Source organism: Cimex lectularius, unplaced genomic scaffold (genome assembly GCF_000648675.2).
Source record: "Cimex lectularius strain Harlan isolate CLEC.00 unplaced genomic scaffold, Clec_2.1 scaffold78, whole genome shotgun sequence".
Classification (NCBI taxonomy): Eukaryota; Metazoa; Arthropoda; class Insecta; order Hemiptera; family Cimicidae; genus Cimex; species Cimex lectularius.
The window spans coordinates 382,128-399,129 of NW_019392658.1; the positions used below are offsets into that span (position 1 = coordinate 382,128).

Consider the following 17,002-nt stretch of genomic DNA (forward strand, 5'->3'; position numbering starts at 1 on the left):
GAAAAAAATTTTCAACCCTCATCTTGCACCGTACAGTTATATATAACTGATGAAAACTTTCTAAATGAATACCAAGCTGGATTCTGTATAGGGTACTCCACATTTGAAAAATGGCAAAAGGAGGGAAAACTCACAAGGTGGGGTTGAGATGGGGGAGTTGATGTCCGAGTGGATCGAGGTCACGATAGCTCAGGTGGTAGAGCAGCGGCGTATCAAGCCGAAGGTCGTGGGTTCGAATCCCTCTCGTGCCATTACCTTTTTTTTCATCTCAACTAAAATCCTTAATTAAGTGTTATGTATTAATTGGTCAAGCGGACCACGAAAGTAGTGAATTATTTGATAATATATTTACAATTTGCAATTTGATTCATCTAAAATTTTTATACAATCACCAAAAGGTTTAATATTAGTAATTTAAAGGTAATTAACATCCTTAATTAGTTTATTCAGAGATGCTCCTGCATTAGAATGAAGGAGGCAAAATTCAGATTTTTTTCTCTATAATTTGTGGGGTTAGGCAGGGATACAGTTTAAGACCCATCCTTTTTTTTCCCTTCTTTATTGATGACCTTTCCTCTGAGCTTGAAGGCAATGGACGAGTTTGCAACACTAAAGTTAAAACATTATTATATGCTGGTAATGTGTTGTTTGTAGCTGACAATCGAGTAAGAGGAACATAAAAATAATAGAAAGATATTGTGAGAAATAGAATTTGGCTGTTAACCTTACCAGATCTAAGGTGGTTATTTTCTGAAAGAGTGGCAGACATGACCTCACTGTTTTTCTTACAAGGGGGTTATTATTGTAAATCACTAAACTATCTTAGAGGTACTCTTAAAATGACCATACTTCATGTTTATTACACCCAGAGGGAATACTCAAAATTTATCGTGGCTACTTATTATCCAGGCTGTTATTATTAATGAACTAGGTTAAAAAATTACACATGTACATGCAAAAATGACACCAAAAAATCACAGATTAAAACAGCGAAGATAGGTAGACAAAATGATAGGAAATAACTACAAGTTCTTCTCGACCAAGAGAAAATCTTACAATTTCACAAGACTAATAATTATCCAAGATAAGTTTTTATTAATAAACTGTATTCAACTAGTATTGAAGGTGGCGAAGTCTAACTGTATCTCACAGACGAAAACAGCAAGGATAAGCAGACCAAAATGATAAGAAATGACCAAACTCCATGGTCACAATTTAACACATCTAGTAATTATTCAGGTTATGTTATTTATTTTTATATGGGAACATGTGCCCATTTTATGAGAGTACTATATCTAATATAAGTTTTTAAACAAGTAATTAATTATAAAGGAAACAATATAAGAAACAAAACAAGACTGTAAGAGATATTAAATTCTGATTTGGATTTATATAGGCTCAAATCCACACATGTACATATTTGACATAACATGTGCCAATTTGAACCTATCCACTTCCTTTAGTCCACTGGCAATTCTAGCTTTTGCAGTTTACAGTAAATTGCTGTCAGACTCAATAATCACCCATCTTGGGTGTGGGCAGTTTGGGAGTAGACCTCAGTCTTATCTGTACTGCCACCGGATTTGGGCTCCAGGTTCTGTCAACAGCTAGCTCAATTCAGCACCCAACGCATGCAGTTTCGAACCCATTCGTGCTCACGTTCCTTCTTAAATACATTCACTTCTATTTATGTACTAATCGTTCAATTGGGGTGATGGAGTACTCAATATTCCTCCATCACCCTTTACACATCTGATACAACTAACTTAATTGAAGGTCGATGGGGTATTCAACATTCCTCTTTCAGCCCTCTCACATCACACATTCACGCTAATAAATACATTCACTATCAACACAAACTACATATACACAACTATTATTACAATATACAACAGAACAACCCCGTTTCCTCCAAGAATCAGAACATGGGACCCAAATACTCGCTGAGGTGCTCAAGAACAATTCTCAAATCAAGTGGTATTCTTGCACACTCTCTATATGGAGTCAAGGAATAATTCTAATAATCTTCAATTTATCGAACAACCTCTCTCTAACAAGCCCAAAAGCTGTCTGCGTGTCAATCTCGCATGGCCTATTCTTTATGAGGTGAGGATGACCCTTCTTCTATGAGTCAGATCCTCCGAGGGCCACAGGTTGAATGAGTGAGTGAATGAATAATCAATTTTATTATTATACACTGTTAGCAAATCGTAGCAGAACATAGCAATTAGACTTGTGGGAAAAATCAGATTCTCAACTTCTCAAAAATCAGAAAATTTTAAGGGTTCACACAAATTCAAGGGTCAATCACCCTTCACATAAATTTACACAAAAATTTATATTTAGGGGTCTCTAGAAGTGTTAGAATGAAATTTCATATTAGTTTCATGAATTTTTTTTTATAGTTTACTTGATAATTATTTGGTTTTTAGATTTTTTTGGTTACTGGTAAACTGTGATAGCTTTTACTATATTTGTATTGCTATCTACATAAAAAATGCTGTCAAATTATATATACACATAGTTGATTGAGCAAGCAGAAAGCCGAAATAAAAATATTTTAAAAAAAGTATTCTAATTCTCATTTTTTTTTTTTTTTTTGCTAAACCAAAAAAAGTTGGGTCCAAATCCGTGACCCACCAACCTGGTCATCCCCTTGTTAATACGATTCGATAATAATCGTAGGTTTCGCCCAGCTCTTTATTATCTCCATGACGCCATGGTTTCCGACAAATCCTATTATTCTTTTTTCTTTTTTAGCATCCTCTGGATTCCCCCAAGGATCCCACTTGGGCCCCTTTCTATTTAACATCTTCATTAACATATTGCAACTGCTCTTAAGGACTCCCTTTCGCCTATATGCACACAATTCAAAATATTCCACATAATCCTTTCTGACCATGTTTATTTACAATCTAAACTAATTAACCTGGAACATGGTGCATCAAAAACCATATGATATTGAACATTAACAAATGCAACATCATCTCTTTTAGTAGACTTAAATCTACCCTATCCTTCCCTTACTGTATACATACCTCTTTAGATGTAGATGTATTAATCAGGGTGTAATGGTATACTGCGCTCTTAGAGAGCTATTTATCCTAGTTCATCAAGGTATTTGATTAGTAGGCCTGGCTTCAGTGGTTGAATTTCCTCTGTGATCCCAAAACACTTCCTCATGCGGGCAAATGTAGAGCCACAGTTTTGTTATTAGGGGTGTTGGTGTTTCATCTGCACTTATACAAATCTTCCTCAGATGCCTCCTGTGAGGATTCTAAGTTTTTTCCTGTTACCTTGGAAGCATTTGGTTGTTACTTCCCCTCCAAAGTTTACTAAAAGGTTCTTGGATTGTTAGTTTCCAATGAGTGAATTCCACTGTCTCCTTATTTTCATGTGGCCTTTTTTGGTAAGTTACTCTTTCCCTATAGTACAGAAGTGCTCAGGGCCTGTCAGGGGTATAGGAGCCCTTTTTCTTGGTAGGTAGTCCGCTCTCTCATTTCCATCTACTCACTCCCACATGTCTTGGGACCCACCAGAGGTATGTGTTGGGAGGTCAAATATTGAGGACGAAAGCCTAGCTGATGTCCTGGAAGAAAGTTGATGGAGATCAAAGATCAATCGTTTGAGAAGAGAGGGAGTACCAGTCAAAAGAAAGAAACCTATGCCTTAACATTGAAACAATGAAATTTGTTTTTTAGTTTCTCTGCACTCGTAGAATGCACTTTTCACTGTAGAATGCAAGATATTCCAGTTAAAACTTACAATGTTCTTGAAAACCCACATAAAAACGGAATAAAAACGTCAAATTAGCTTGTAATGGTATTTACAATTTTTATCACACCCATTATGTTTAGTGGTCTGATTATCTAAATTACTTCTTTCAAGTAATTATTATTTTTATGTAATTGCGTATTCAGCCGAAGGTCGTGGGTTCGAATCCCGCTCGTGGCACTAGCTTTTTCATTTCAACCAATTTTTGAATTTTGTTATAACTATTACAAATGACAGGCCAAACACTGGCCCTGACAAGGACGAAATGGAGAAACAACGCACAGACGCAACCACTGAAGGTTACCACGTGCAACGGCCAGCATCTCAGACAGCTTAAAGCAACCGTTAAAAAAAAAGTAAAAGCTTAAAAACAACTGGTTAAAGATAATTTAAAAAACATTGTCTTTGACCGCCACAGATTTGTTAGGTGACAAAGTACTTGAAAAAGCTCTGTAAACTTAAATCTTCATCACTAAAACGTTAATTTTGAACCGAATAATAAAAGGTTGACGATTTTGACGGCCGTTTTGAGGTTTTGACCCTTTATCGGGAAGGCGACTGACCCCTGGGTTGACCACAGTCCAACGGATTATTAGAACGGGAGCTGGATTACTTTTAAAATTTCACCTCTTTGACTTTTAATATTTGTATTGTCACCATGTTAATTCGTTGGCCGATACAGTTTTTATTGTGTTCTTTACTTGCCTCGATCGATGCAAAAAACGTCCTTTTCCTTTTAGGTAAATAAAACATTTGTTTTGCTGTATACCTTTGCCATTTATTATCTATGGTTATTCTTTATCATTGGATTATTTGGTCGTTACCGACCATTTTGCCCTTTTTTTTGCTGGTTTGGTCTGTCAGACTTTGAACTCTTTTCCGGCAAACCAAATTGGAAAAAAAAAGCCAGACAATGAATTAAGTCATAACTCCTCAGTTCCACGTAACCCAGAAACCCCAACAGATTTGCAACCATGAGTCCTAATCCTATTCAATTACTAAAAAGACAATTTTCCATTGATGTTATTGATGAGCAAATTTATAATTTAAGCTGTGTATCACGGTTGTGGTCAATCAGCTATTAAGATATTTATCAATTGCCAAGTAGTTGATTCTGGTTGTTGGTCTGCTTGTCGGTGAACTCATGCTGTAACCAACCAGTAATCCAAAATTGAATAAAGTAGGCTGACAAAACAAATAAGAAAACAACTATTCACTTTATGATCCTGTAATCCGGTCTATTTTAGTTGTTATAACGTGTTAAAAATTATTGTAAGGAATTTTAAACATGGGGCAACAAGGATGTCGATAAATTAGCCAAGGAAAGTTCAACATTGCAGAGTACCAAATTGCCATGAACGTCGAACCAGAAGTCTTTTGTTCAGTTAGGTTGTATTCCAGACATTGTGAAAAAGATCATCAAAGGACCATCACAGAAACTAACGGCAGAACTACTAAACCTAAGAAGTGTCAGGACTGGCTGGATACTGCAGACTGAAGGCATATAGACTTGGATTGGCTGAAAGAAGCCTGTGCAGGTGTTGCCAGGAAGAAGAAGCAGCATAATGCCCTCAGTTGGTGCAAAGGCTGCAGGACATTCATACTCCTAAGAGAAAAACGGCAAGGTCTGAAGGACACAGGAACCTTAAACAATACTTTGGGTTCTGATAAAAAGCTTTTAGAGTGGGTCAGATTCCAAAGAAACATAAAATCCCTTACAACTATTTTTAACTGGGCCACTTCGAGAATCAAAAGTCACTCTTTTTCTGACCTCCACTGCCTCTCTCTTCTATCCAATTACTCTCAACTCGCCACCTCAGCCTTGATCTTTTTTTTATTGTGTCCAGCCAGGCCTTCCCGCCATCAACTTCTTCCGCAGTTTTGTATCTGGAATCCTTTGAACATGGCCTAGCCATCTCAGTTTATTTATTTTTTAACTCTCTCAGTTCTAAATTTTTACAAATTTGCCGAATTACATTTTCACAGATCCGGCTTAATATCTTTCTGATGACCTTTTCCCATATACTTATAGACATTTGTTCTAGACCCCGTTCTTGCTTCCATACATAATTAGATGGGGTGTTATAATTGTTTTATAGACAACTTTTCCTGCCTGTCTTTAAAATTTCAAAGCCTTAGAACGAAGAGACGTTTATTGCCAACCACTATTTTTTTAATATCAGCATTTATGCCATTGTCCTCTCACCAGTACACCCACATACTTAAATTTTTGCAGTGACCAAATATATGTTTGTTTATCTGCACTTCATCCCTTTTTCCTTGAGTCTTGTTTTTTTATATATATATTTAATTTTATTCAAACTGATAATCAAGCTACTTGCTGTTTCTTTTTCAAACTCATGTAAGGCCTGTCCATTCGTATGCATACACCATATGCTTAATTAATCTGTAGATTGTTCCTCTGTGGTTCTTTCGGATTGCTATTATTGCCTTTTCATGGGCCAAATTAAATAGAATGGGTGATAATGGTTTCCCATGAGCCACCACTCACTCAAAAGTTCCCAGACGTTTGCCAACCCCATGACATTCCAGGTCGTTTGTACCAGTCTCATTAGCTATGTGCCTAATGTTCTTATGTCCGTTGCCACTATCGCCCTATTTACAGAATTGTATGCCAGTCTAAAATCTACAAACAAGTAGTGCAGGCTCACATTATGCTCATAGCTTTTTTTTCCAATAAACCTTGCCTGAAGTGACACTGACAGTCTACTATCACCCTCTCAGCCCACTTTATCAGCCTCTGGTCATACGGCGTTCTTATACACCATCAACAAAAGTGCAATGCCACGATAATTTTGTATGCAATTTTGTCATATGACAAAGAACAGCTTTGCTCCAATCTTCCAGCATAATTTCTTGTGTCCAGATGTCACTTTGTATACCTGTGTCACCACGGCCTGTCCATCATACTCAGTCGATTCCATGTTTATTCTGGGGAAACATTATGGATTGATCAAGCAAACAAATAAACAATTATTGTTTTTCATGTTAAATATGTACAAGCAATTTTATAGTTTATAGTACATAATACAAACTTGGATCTCTTCTCAGATCGGGAACAAGACTTTTTAACTGTTAAACTAGTTCTTTTACCAATTCCATTTACATATTATGTATTATTCAGTACCTACATCATCATGTTAACATATGAAACATTTGAATGTAACTAAATAATTTACATCATTTGGCTTGTATTTTCTAATGCGTACCTTTTTTAATTATCAAGGTATATAATTGAATTTATTTGCATAAATAAGATTTGCGTAATCTGTTTAAGCTGATGATGGTGGATTTGAAATAGGAGCATATTTAAATAAGATAGTCCAAACACCAAATATTGACAGTTTGGCGAAAAAAAGTTTGCTTTTTAACAACGCTTACACCCCTGTTAGCAGCTGCTCTCCGAGGTATCTCGCATATATTAATTTATTATTTGAAAAAATATCTACAAGTTATTATTCTTCTTTTGTAAAATTTAGCCGTTCGTCAATTTTGACAGGCCAGCCAACACATCAGAATGGAATGTATGGTTTGCACCACGGTGTTCACCACTTTAACTCTTTCGATCATGTCCAAAGTTTTCCTGACGTTTTGTCCAAACATGGCATCACGACTGGTAATTGAGCTTGAACGTTTTTTATACAATAGAAATTTTATGAAAGTATTGAATGATAATTTTTTTTTTTGTTTTAATAAGGCATCATCGGCAAAAAACATGTTGGCCCTAAAGAAGTTTATCCATTTGACTTTGCTGAAACAGAAGAAAACAATTCAATTATGCAGGTCGGAAGGAATGTCACTTACATTAAACTTCTGGTTCGCAAATTTCTCAAGCAGACACACAACAAGTAAATATTCCACTTTTTATATATATATTTATACTTATGAATGGCATACATTAATGCGCAGACTTCCACACCACATACTTTCACCTCCTCTGCCTATTTCCTAAATTAAGTCATTTGGATGTGGAGAGAACAGAAATACCACGGTATTTCGAAACTGGTTGGGCCCTCTTAAAGAGGAGGTGTATGATTGCTTGTCTGAATGTTGCAGCCTTGCGCTTTTGTGTCTTTTAGTACTAGCATTACCAGGAGGATCTGCAAGACCATACATAGGCCCCCGAACCTATTCTTGGGATAACAAAAACAAATATAGAATCCACCATCGCAGAATGGATCCAAACAAAACAAAAGGAGAAGTGGATAAACTCTAGCGGTGCTAGACATAATAAACTTGTGATGAAACAACCTTCACCAAGACTGGCAAAATTACTGCTGCAACTGGAGAGGGCCAAACTCAGAAGTGTGGTAGGACTACTAACCGGTCACTGGCATCTGAGAAAACATCTTCACAACATAGGCTTGTATAATGATCCCATTTGCAGATTATGTAATGAGGAGGAGGAAACAGCCACCCATATTATCTTCGAATGTGAAGCAACAGCTCAATGGAGATTTAACCTAACCTGAAAAAACACAGGGAATCAAATTGCAGCAGCGACAGTCAGTGACCTGATACTTCTAAGGAGAAGGATTGAGTCTATTGCACTAAACTAAGGAACTAGGACGGTACAATAAGCCAGAAGGCTGCAATGCCTGGTGAATGCAAAACCCGCATCCTAGTTTCCTTTTTCACCATACCATACCATACTAGCATTCGCTCATATGTAGAGAAAGATCCAGAGATTTGTGGACTAGCCTAGGTTCTACATACTTAAAAAAAAAATATTTTCAATGCTTTCTTGGCTTCAAGATATGCAATTTTTGCCAAATCACTTGTAGATCTTAAAAGAGGGCAAAGATCTTATTCCTTAAACACTGGGATTCATAGTTAAACATGATTTTGGTTTAACCAACCACTTGATTAAATGAGAAGTTTTGACTGGATTTAGAATATGAGGACTCGTCAGCTTCAGAGGAATTTAAAACTTTAAACAATTATTAGATACATATGTATAGGAATGCCATCCGATATGAGAATGTGCTTGATCATGGCAGCGTATCTAGGTCCCCGTTAGTTTTGTGTGCCTAGTGTGTGTATTGAGAGTGAACGCATTTATCAGCATGAATAAGTAGTGTAAAAGAACGGAATATTGACTCATTGACCCATAATTAGTTATATAAAATGTGTAAAGGAGATGGAGGGATTTCGAGTACTCACCCTCTGAATGAATGTAAACAGGAAAGAATGAGTGAGAGTGTGAATGTGTTGGGAGTGAGAGACTGATGGACAGCATTGGGGGCTGAAATGACCTAGCCATATAGCCGAGTGTGATAGCCCCTGGAGTCCAACCTCAGCGACTGGACAGGTAAGACCAAGGTCTGATCCCAGACTGTCAACACCCAGGGTAGGTGATTTTCAATGCCTGCTCATAATTTATTACGAATTACAAAAGCTGGAATTGCCAGAAGACTTTGAGATGTAGATGTAGATGTGATTTTTCAGGGTATAGTATACTGCGCACTTTAAGAGCTATTGTATCCCCCGTTCTCTGCCTAAAGCACATCGGTGAGTCCTATTTCATCAAGGCCCGGTTTCAGTGGTTGAAGCTCTTCTATGGTCACATTGTACATCCCAAAACATTTCCTCCTGCGGGCTAATGTAGTTCCACAGTTTGTTAGTAAATGTGTTGGTGTCTCTTCTGCCTCCTTGCAGAATCTGCATGTGCCATCTTGGATTGTTCCAATTTTCTTTAAGTGTCCATTTAATCTGCAGTGTCCTGTTAGGATTCGCAGTCTGTTCCTGCTTCCTTTGACACATTCTGTGATTTCTTTCTTACCAAAATTGGTTAGAAGATTCTTGGATTGTCTATGTCCAATGAGTGAATTCCATTGTTCACTCATTTTCTTTTTGTCCTTCTGTCTGAGATATTCGTTAATAGTGTGGGTTCCTATGCCACAGAAGGGTTCGGGTCCTATCAGCGATGTGGCAGCCCCTTTCCTTGCAAGGGTGTCCGCTTCCTCTTTGCCTTCTACTCCCATGTGTCCTGGGACCCAGCAGAGGCTGACTTTATTCTGCATACCTAATATGTTTAGTTTGGTTTTGCAGTTCAGCACCATCCTTGAACTAATGATACTTGAGTTTAGTGCTTTAATGGCTGCTTGGCTATCTGACATGATAGCCATATTCTTGTTTTTGTACCCTTTACTTAGATTGAATTGGGTACATCTTTCAATTGCGTGAATCTCAGCTTGGAAGATATTGGTGTGTTTTCCCATGGGTTCTGAGTATTTGGCTCCGGGTTCACATACTCCTGCCCCTGTACCTTCTTGTGTTCTAGATCCATCTGAGTACCAGAGGATGGTGCCATTTTTAAAGGAGTTATTTCCCTTTCTTTCCCATTCTTTTTTGGTACCCAGATATATTCGGAATTTTTGGTTAAATTCAAACATTCTGTTCATGTCGTCTCTTGGAGCTATGAGTGACGGATGGTCTTTCCATAGTTTGTTGCTATCTCTCCATTTCAGTTTTAATCCTGTTGGAGTTGAGAAGTGATAAGTGTGTGTAGATTTGAGCTTATACAAACCAATAAGCAGTATATACATTTTGATTGAATGTTTTTTTGTTCTATCAGTTTCATCATACGATTATAATGTAATTTAATCGTGCGTGTTTTAATTTTAATTTACAATCACTGTGCAATCTTCTATAAAAATTCACTAGTTTTCATGGTCCACTTGACCATCTTTCAATTAATTAAGGTTTTTAGTTGAGATAAAAAAGTCAGTGTCACGAGCGGGATTCGAACCCACGATCTTCGGCTAGATATGCCACTGCTCTACCACTTGAGCTATTGTGACTTCGATCCACTCAGACACCAACTCCCTATCTTAACCTACAACCAAATGGCAAAAAGGAGGGAAAATTTGAGAGGTGGGTTGAAGTGGGAAGTTGGTGTCCGAGTGGATCGAAGTCACGATAGCTCAAGTGGTAGAGTAGCGGCGTATTGAGCTGAAGGTCGTGCGTTCGAATCCCGCTCGTGACACTGACTTTTTTATCTCAACTAAAAACCTTAATTAACTTCTATAAAAAATCAAAGTTTGAATAGTTTTAACACTTATTATGAAAAATTAATAGTCAGAGATATAAAGGCTTTTATAAAATTTCAGAAGCTAATCCAATCTTAAATGTTAATTAATAATAATTAAATATTTTCAATTAAATTTGTTTTTGGTGATCTTGTTTAATTTGCACTTGTTACTGGTATATCATTGGTGTTTATTCTTATTATTATTATTGTTAAAACCTTAACTTTTTTTTAGGCCATTTTTTCTTTACATAGGTTTCCACGATCCACATAGATGTGGTCATACTCATCCAGAATTTGGAAACTTTTGCGAAAAATTTGGCAATGGGGAACCGGGTAACGGTTTAATTCCGGATTGGATACCTATAATCTATCAGCCGGAGCAAATTGACGGACCTTATTTCGTCCAAGATAGTATGCAAGCGAAATACGACCTTGCTGCCCAATACACTACCATTTCTAGATTGGATACAGGTGCTCAAATATATTAGTACATAATTAAAATTTATATTTCATTTTTATTTTTTGCCCAGCTAGCTGCTAGGGCGATCGCTGGCTCTTCAAGTTTAGTCACACTAATTAAATTATCCTAAGTCATTGAAAATACACATTCGTACTATTAAGGTGATAACTTAATTTTCATTAGGTGGGACACAAAGAGTTTTCGATAAACTGAGATCCCATTACCTACAAATACACTAAAATCATGTACAACTTACATCGGTATGACATTTTTCACTTGAACATACTCCCTTCATTCACATCAATAAATACTTTCACACAAAGTAAAAATCATGCACTCATTCTAGTTAACCTAATTGGTTCGATAGGTCTGTGATGTACTTGATATTCCATCTCATACCGTGTCCGTACACACTTAACCAGTCACGCTAATAAATACATTCACACAATCAGGTAATCATCAGGGTTTTGATATTACTGCAGTGACTACCTCTCTATTACACTGGAAATAGACACACTTCTTCGGTGTTTCTGTGAGTACTTGATATTCCATTCCAAACACACTTTAACAAACTCTCATGTTCATGCTAGTAAATAAATTCATTCAAAGTAAGAATATTATTTCAACCAACCTAACATTATTTTTTATATTTTTGTCTTCTAATTAGATATAATCGAATTTATAAAATTTGTAATTGTACTGAAATGGTTGTACTTTTTCAGGTGTTGGTTTAGTGCTGAAAGAGCTAGAATCAGCTGGTGTTCTCAATGACACGTTAATTATTTACACATCGGATAATGGAATTCCATTTGCTGGTGGTCGAACCAATGTATATGACTCAGGTATACTCACATTTTTATATGTAAATATTCACACTTTGACCGTATTCGGTTATTTCAGGTACCGCTGTACCGCTGTTGATTTCATCCCCAAGAGCAACGGCACTAAAGAATTCAGTTACAAGCCACATAACGAGTCTCTTAGACATCGCACCGACCATTTTAGATTGGTTTGGACTTAGTAAGCTCTATTCAAAACACAATAAAAATAGTATGAATTTAAGGGGGAATTCTTTACTCCCTTTGATCGAAAAAGGTACGACATTAAATAATAACTGAAAATATTTATGATTGTAATAAAATATATTAATCATTCCATTACTTTTAGGAGGGAGTGTGAAAGAATTGCCTGTATTTTACAGTCATAATTTACACGAAGTAACAATGTATTACCCCATGAGAGCTATACGAACAAAAAAGTATAAACTAATACACAATTTAAATTATGGAATGCCTTTTCCCATCGATCAAGATCTATATGTCTCTCCATCTTTTCAGGTAATTAATTCTGGGGAAAACATAATTTAAGCAGTTCTTCCCTTGAGTTTTTTCTAGGCATCTTTCAGGTGTTCGATCGCACCTGGCACCAGGCTCTGGTGCAGCTCAAATCCTTTCTTTCTAGTATACTACTTTATGCCTTTATTCTTTAATATATACAGGATGTACAATTTGTACAATTTCATATGTATGAGAAAACTAGATAGACATTATTGTCTAAGACCGTCTGAGATCCTTTCTAACGCATACTATCTTATCTGATAGTTTATTACATCTATTCTATCCTCTCTGTTGTTTCTCAAGGGAGCAGCGTAGGCCCGCTACTTTTCAGCATATACATGGCAGACTTCCCTCACCTTTGCTGACAATACAGCAATCCTCTCTGCTATATGTCCTACCTTACCACCTCCTTACCCTAGAACCATGGTCCCACAAATAGAGAATGAAAACCCAATGTTGGTGTCCTTTATCATCAAACACAAAATACTTCCACCAGTTTATCTGAAATAATTCCGTATCAAACACTTTGGACTGTATATTGAAAAAAGGTTGTACGACATATAAAATACTTCTAGATATACATTCAAGTGCTATTATACTATATGCTATATATGATACTTGCGCTAGACAAAATTTTGTTTTGTTTGTCAATTCGTTCAAGTCAGATGGCCATTTTTCTAGGAACGAGGTTTTTAGTTTTTCCATTTCTTTTTGTTCAAAGCATGAACATTCTGTGTGGCTTCACCATCTTCCGCTTGGTACACAAAGCATAACGGGCTGTTTGCTCTTTTGTATTTAAAACGATATGGTTTGAAATTTTCATGGCATGTTAGCATTTGCATCGCTTAGTGATCAAGAAGTAACCACTTAGCCCTCTCTTCAATTTCAGGCAAGAATTTGAAAATCACCCTTTTGGCTGCTTTCCCATCTTTTTCATTTCACTTTTTTATTCCTCTCCAGTTCTTCGACTTCTGATGTGTTCAATTGTTTCCGGTCTTTTATTTGCCTAAGAGCAATCCCGCTCAGTTCTTTCTCTTATTTACCTGGTAAGCGCTATTTAACTTTCACCTATTTCTAACTCTGAGATATTACATCTTTTATTCAGTTTATTACATTTCTCTCTATTCTGACCTTTGGTGGAGTAGCATTAATGAATGGCACTTTTCAGGGGAGATTGTTAACTTAGCCTCTTTACTCTATTATTTCACCTATAATACGCTTAGCCTTTATTTCGAACTCTTTTTTTGCTATCAACCTCTATGAGTGTGACTAGGTCATCAACAAAAGCAGCAAACTCAATTTTTAATATTTCGAGTTTTACAAGAATACTGATGAAGACTATTCCAGAGAAGAGGTCTCAAGACAGATCCTTGAGAACAGCCTTTGTTATATTTTGACGAGAAGTGGTGTGCTTTGTTAAGATTACTGTTTCTCTGCCACCGAAGTAACTCGTAATTATTTTGAGGGCAATCATTCTTTTTAAATTCAATGAACAGTTACGTCCAATGTACGGAATCTTATGAAGCCAAAAAATCTGGCTAAGATGTACTTTTTTATTTTTTTTTCCACAGTGTAGTAAATTTTAATAATTGCATCTTCAATAGAATGCCCATTTCTTCATCCAAATTGCCTTTCTGACATTTTCTTTCATGTCGAGCTTTGTGATAATGGGCTTATCAAATAGTTTACTGAAGCAGCTTTTTTAAAGTATTTCTGATGTCTCTTCAACAATTAAAGGCGATGGGTTATGATTTTCTTCAATGCCAACCTTCTGAGTGAGCATTCTTTATATTTGGAATAGAATTTTTTTCCCATTTTAGCCTCAGAATTTCAATCCAGTTTGAGCACATACTCTGTGGTTCTTTTTTAACGGTAATGTAAGTGCTGTATCTTACTTTGCGCATTGTTTGCTAACAATGGCTGGCAGGGCCACTTTTTGTTTGATGTTACGTAGTCCCAGGCTAGCTTCGAATTAATTTTTTTACACACTTTTCCCCTGATATTTATTATTATTTATCATAATTGCCTAACCTGCATAACCTCTCATAAGCGCAGATGAGTATACCAAGGCATTTCAGATAGTATTGGGGTTTCAAATTATCTTAAAACTAAATAAAATTAATACATAATCTTATTATATTGTATAAAAGCTTTATTTCATTTTCAGGACATTCTTAACAAAACAAGAAACCATCAGCCCACATTTTGGTACAGATATTTACATAATTATTATAATCGCAAAGAATGGGAGTTGTACAGTCTTCATTTTGATCCAATGGAAATTAATAACTTAGCCTACGATCCTCATTATAAGGTTCCTGGTGATATATGTTTTTATTTATATGGACAGTCGATGTGAAGATTTTTCTTCACTTTAGTTAAAATAACCCAATTATTTTAATTGAAATTTCAAAAGAATGTTTTCAATAGGATGTGTTTAATCAACTTAAGTCCCAATTGAACGACTGGCAGCAAAAAACAAACGATCCATGGTTGTGCAGCCCATCAGGTGTTTTGGAATCAGGAGAATGTAGACCTCTTTATTAATCACATTAAACCCTGGTAATTGCTGTTATACATTATTATAATTGATAAAGGTTAAAATTCTTCTTAATCAATTCACTAGTTTCGTGGTCTGCTTGACCAATTAATATATTACAATTAATTAAGGTTTTCAGTTGAGATAAAAAAGTCAATGGCACGAGCGGGATTCGAAGCCACAATCTTCGGGGTACGCCGCTGCTCTACCACTTGAGCTATCGTGACCTCGATACACTCGGACACCAACTTCCCATCTCAACCCCACCTTTTGAGTTTTCCCTCCTTTTTGCCATTTTTTCACGAAACTAGTGAATTGAATAAGTTTAAAATGAAGTATCACTTCACTAAAGCTCTCCGTGGCCATTTCATTTGTCGCCGAGAATCGAATAGATTACACGACATTTGAAAAATGGCAAAAAGGAGGGAAAACTCAAAAGGTGGGGTTGAGATGGGAAGTTGATGTCCGAGTGGATCGAGGTCACGACAGCTCAAGTGGTAGAGCAGCGGCGTATCAAGCCGAAGGTCGTGGGTTCGAATCTCGCTTGTGCCATTGACTTTTTTATCTCAACTGAAAACCTTAATTAATTGTAATTCTTCTTAATGTTTTGTTCTGTTTTAGTTCATTCTTCTACAGATCTGAGAAAAATGAGGATGAGATTTCCTTTTGATATCTGTGGTGGTGATGATGATAAACCTGTGTGGTCATTTCTGATCATTTCAACCTAAAATTGCTTGTATAGGGAGACAGAAATGATCAGTGTAATTTTAATTGTTGTTGCGATTATTGGACTTTTTATAATACACTCCCTGTCAAAAAATATCAGGGCCTAAAAATCTTGGTATCTAAATTTTTGACCTTAACCATTTTTTTAATATTATTATGTTATTATGTTATGAGAGATATTAATCATATTATTAATCACGATTTAACAACAAATAAAGGATCAGCGTTTTTCTTGGACCAGTTCAACATTTTCAGTTACTTTCTACCTTTTGCTAGCAATTGTTTTTTTGTATTCTGTTAATTTTTTATCACAATGAGTCATAAATCATCAGTCCTGTGCTACATTGCTAATCATCTTGGCATTAATTGTTCGTCAATTTAAATGAGCTTTAAAAGGTACAGGGAGACAGAGAACTGACTCAAGGCTCAGTTTTATCCAAATTTCCACATTTTATTGGTGGTAATCAGGGAATCTCAATCTTGGGGTCATTTATTAAAAGAAGATCCTTAAAAGGCTTCTCACAACAAAACACCATAAAATTAAAATTTGCAATAAAACATTAATCAAAGGATTGAAAAAAAATCCTACTCAATGACGAGAGGAGAGTAGCCCTTAAAAGTCCAGATGGCAGTCAAAGAGTGTAGAGAAGACCTGAAGAATGATAGTTTCTCCCATGTGCTGACCTCATGCCCGGAGAATCACTCCAACTATTATTGAGACATGATCAGTGCCTCCAGGACCTAATTGCCAGTCTCCATGACTTGGGATATCAGGTCGCTGTCGAAATTCCTCTCCGAGCACTGGATGGGACTGATGAGGGGAGACTATTTTTCCTGGACCTTGCACTTGTACATGAAACCGTGGGCGCATTGCATCGGATAGCAGATCTCAAGGCACGGAAAAACGAGGTGTTAAGGGAAAATTGCTTTCATGCTCCTTTTCTTCTTTTATTGTGCTCGTACAACATTGCTACATAATTTTGTATAAAATTGAAATAAGAGCTGCCCTTCATTATGAAAGATGTGGTAGAGAATTTTGAGCATTTGCTATTCTGCTGTAGAAAAAAAAAAGGTAAAGAAATTAATTGAGGTATATGTGTAAATACAAAATA

The 17,002-nt window shown here is 36.3% G+C and overlaps 1 protein-coding gene across 1 annotated transcript; it reads left to right on the forward strand.

Annotated features, from left to right (window-relative positions):
- The first annotated feature begins 4,308 nt into the window (after window positions 1-4,308).
- LOC106663397 (N-sulphoglucosamine sulphohydrolase) lies at window positions 4,309-16,002 on the forward strand. Its single transcript, XM_014388217.2, has 11 exons — window positions 4,309-4,514; window positions 7,073-7,202; window positions 7,275-7,411; window positions 7,493-7,643; window positions 11,061-11,299; window positions 12,011-12,130; window positions 12,189-12,383; window positions 12,456-12,625; window positions 14,793-14,939; window positions 15,056-15,187; window positions 15,786-16,002. Exons 1-10 carry the CDS (start codon window positions 4,433-4,435, stop codon window positions 15,170-15,172), a joined length of 1,488 nt encoding a protein of 495 aa, XP_014243703.1. The 5' UTR covers window positions 4,309-4,432; the 3' UTR covers window positions 15,173-15,187; window positions 15,786-16,002.
- Window positions 16,003-17,002: the final 1,000 nt, after the last annotated feature.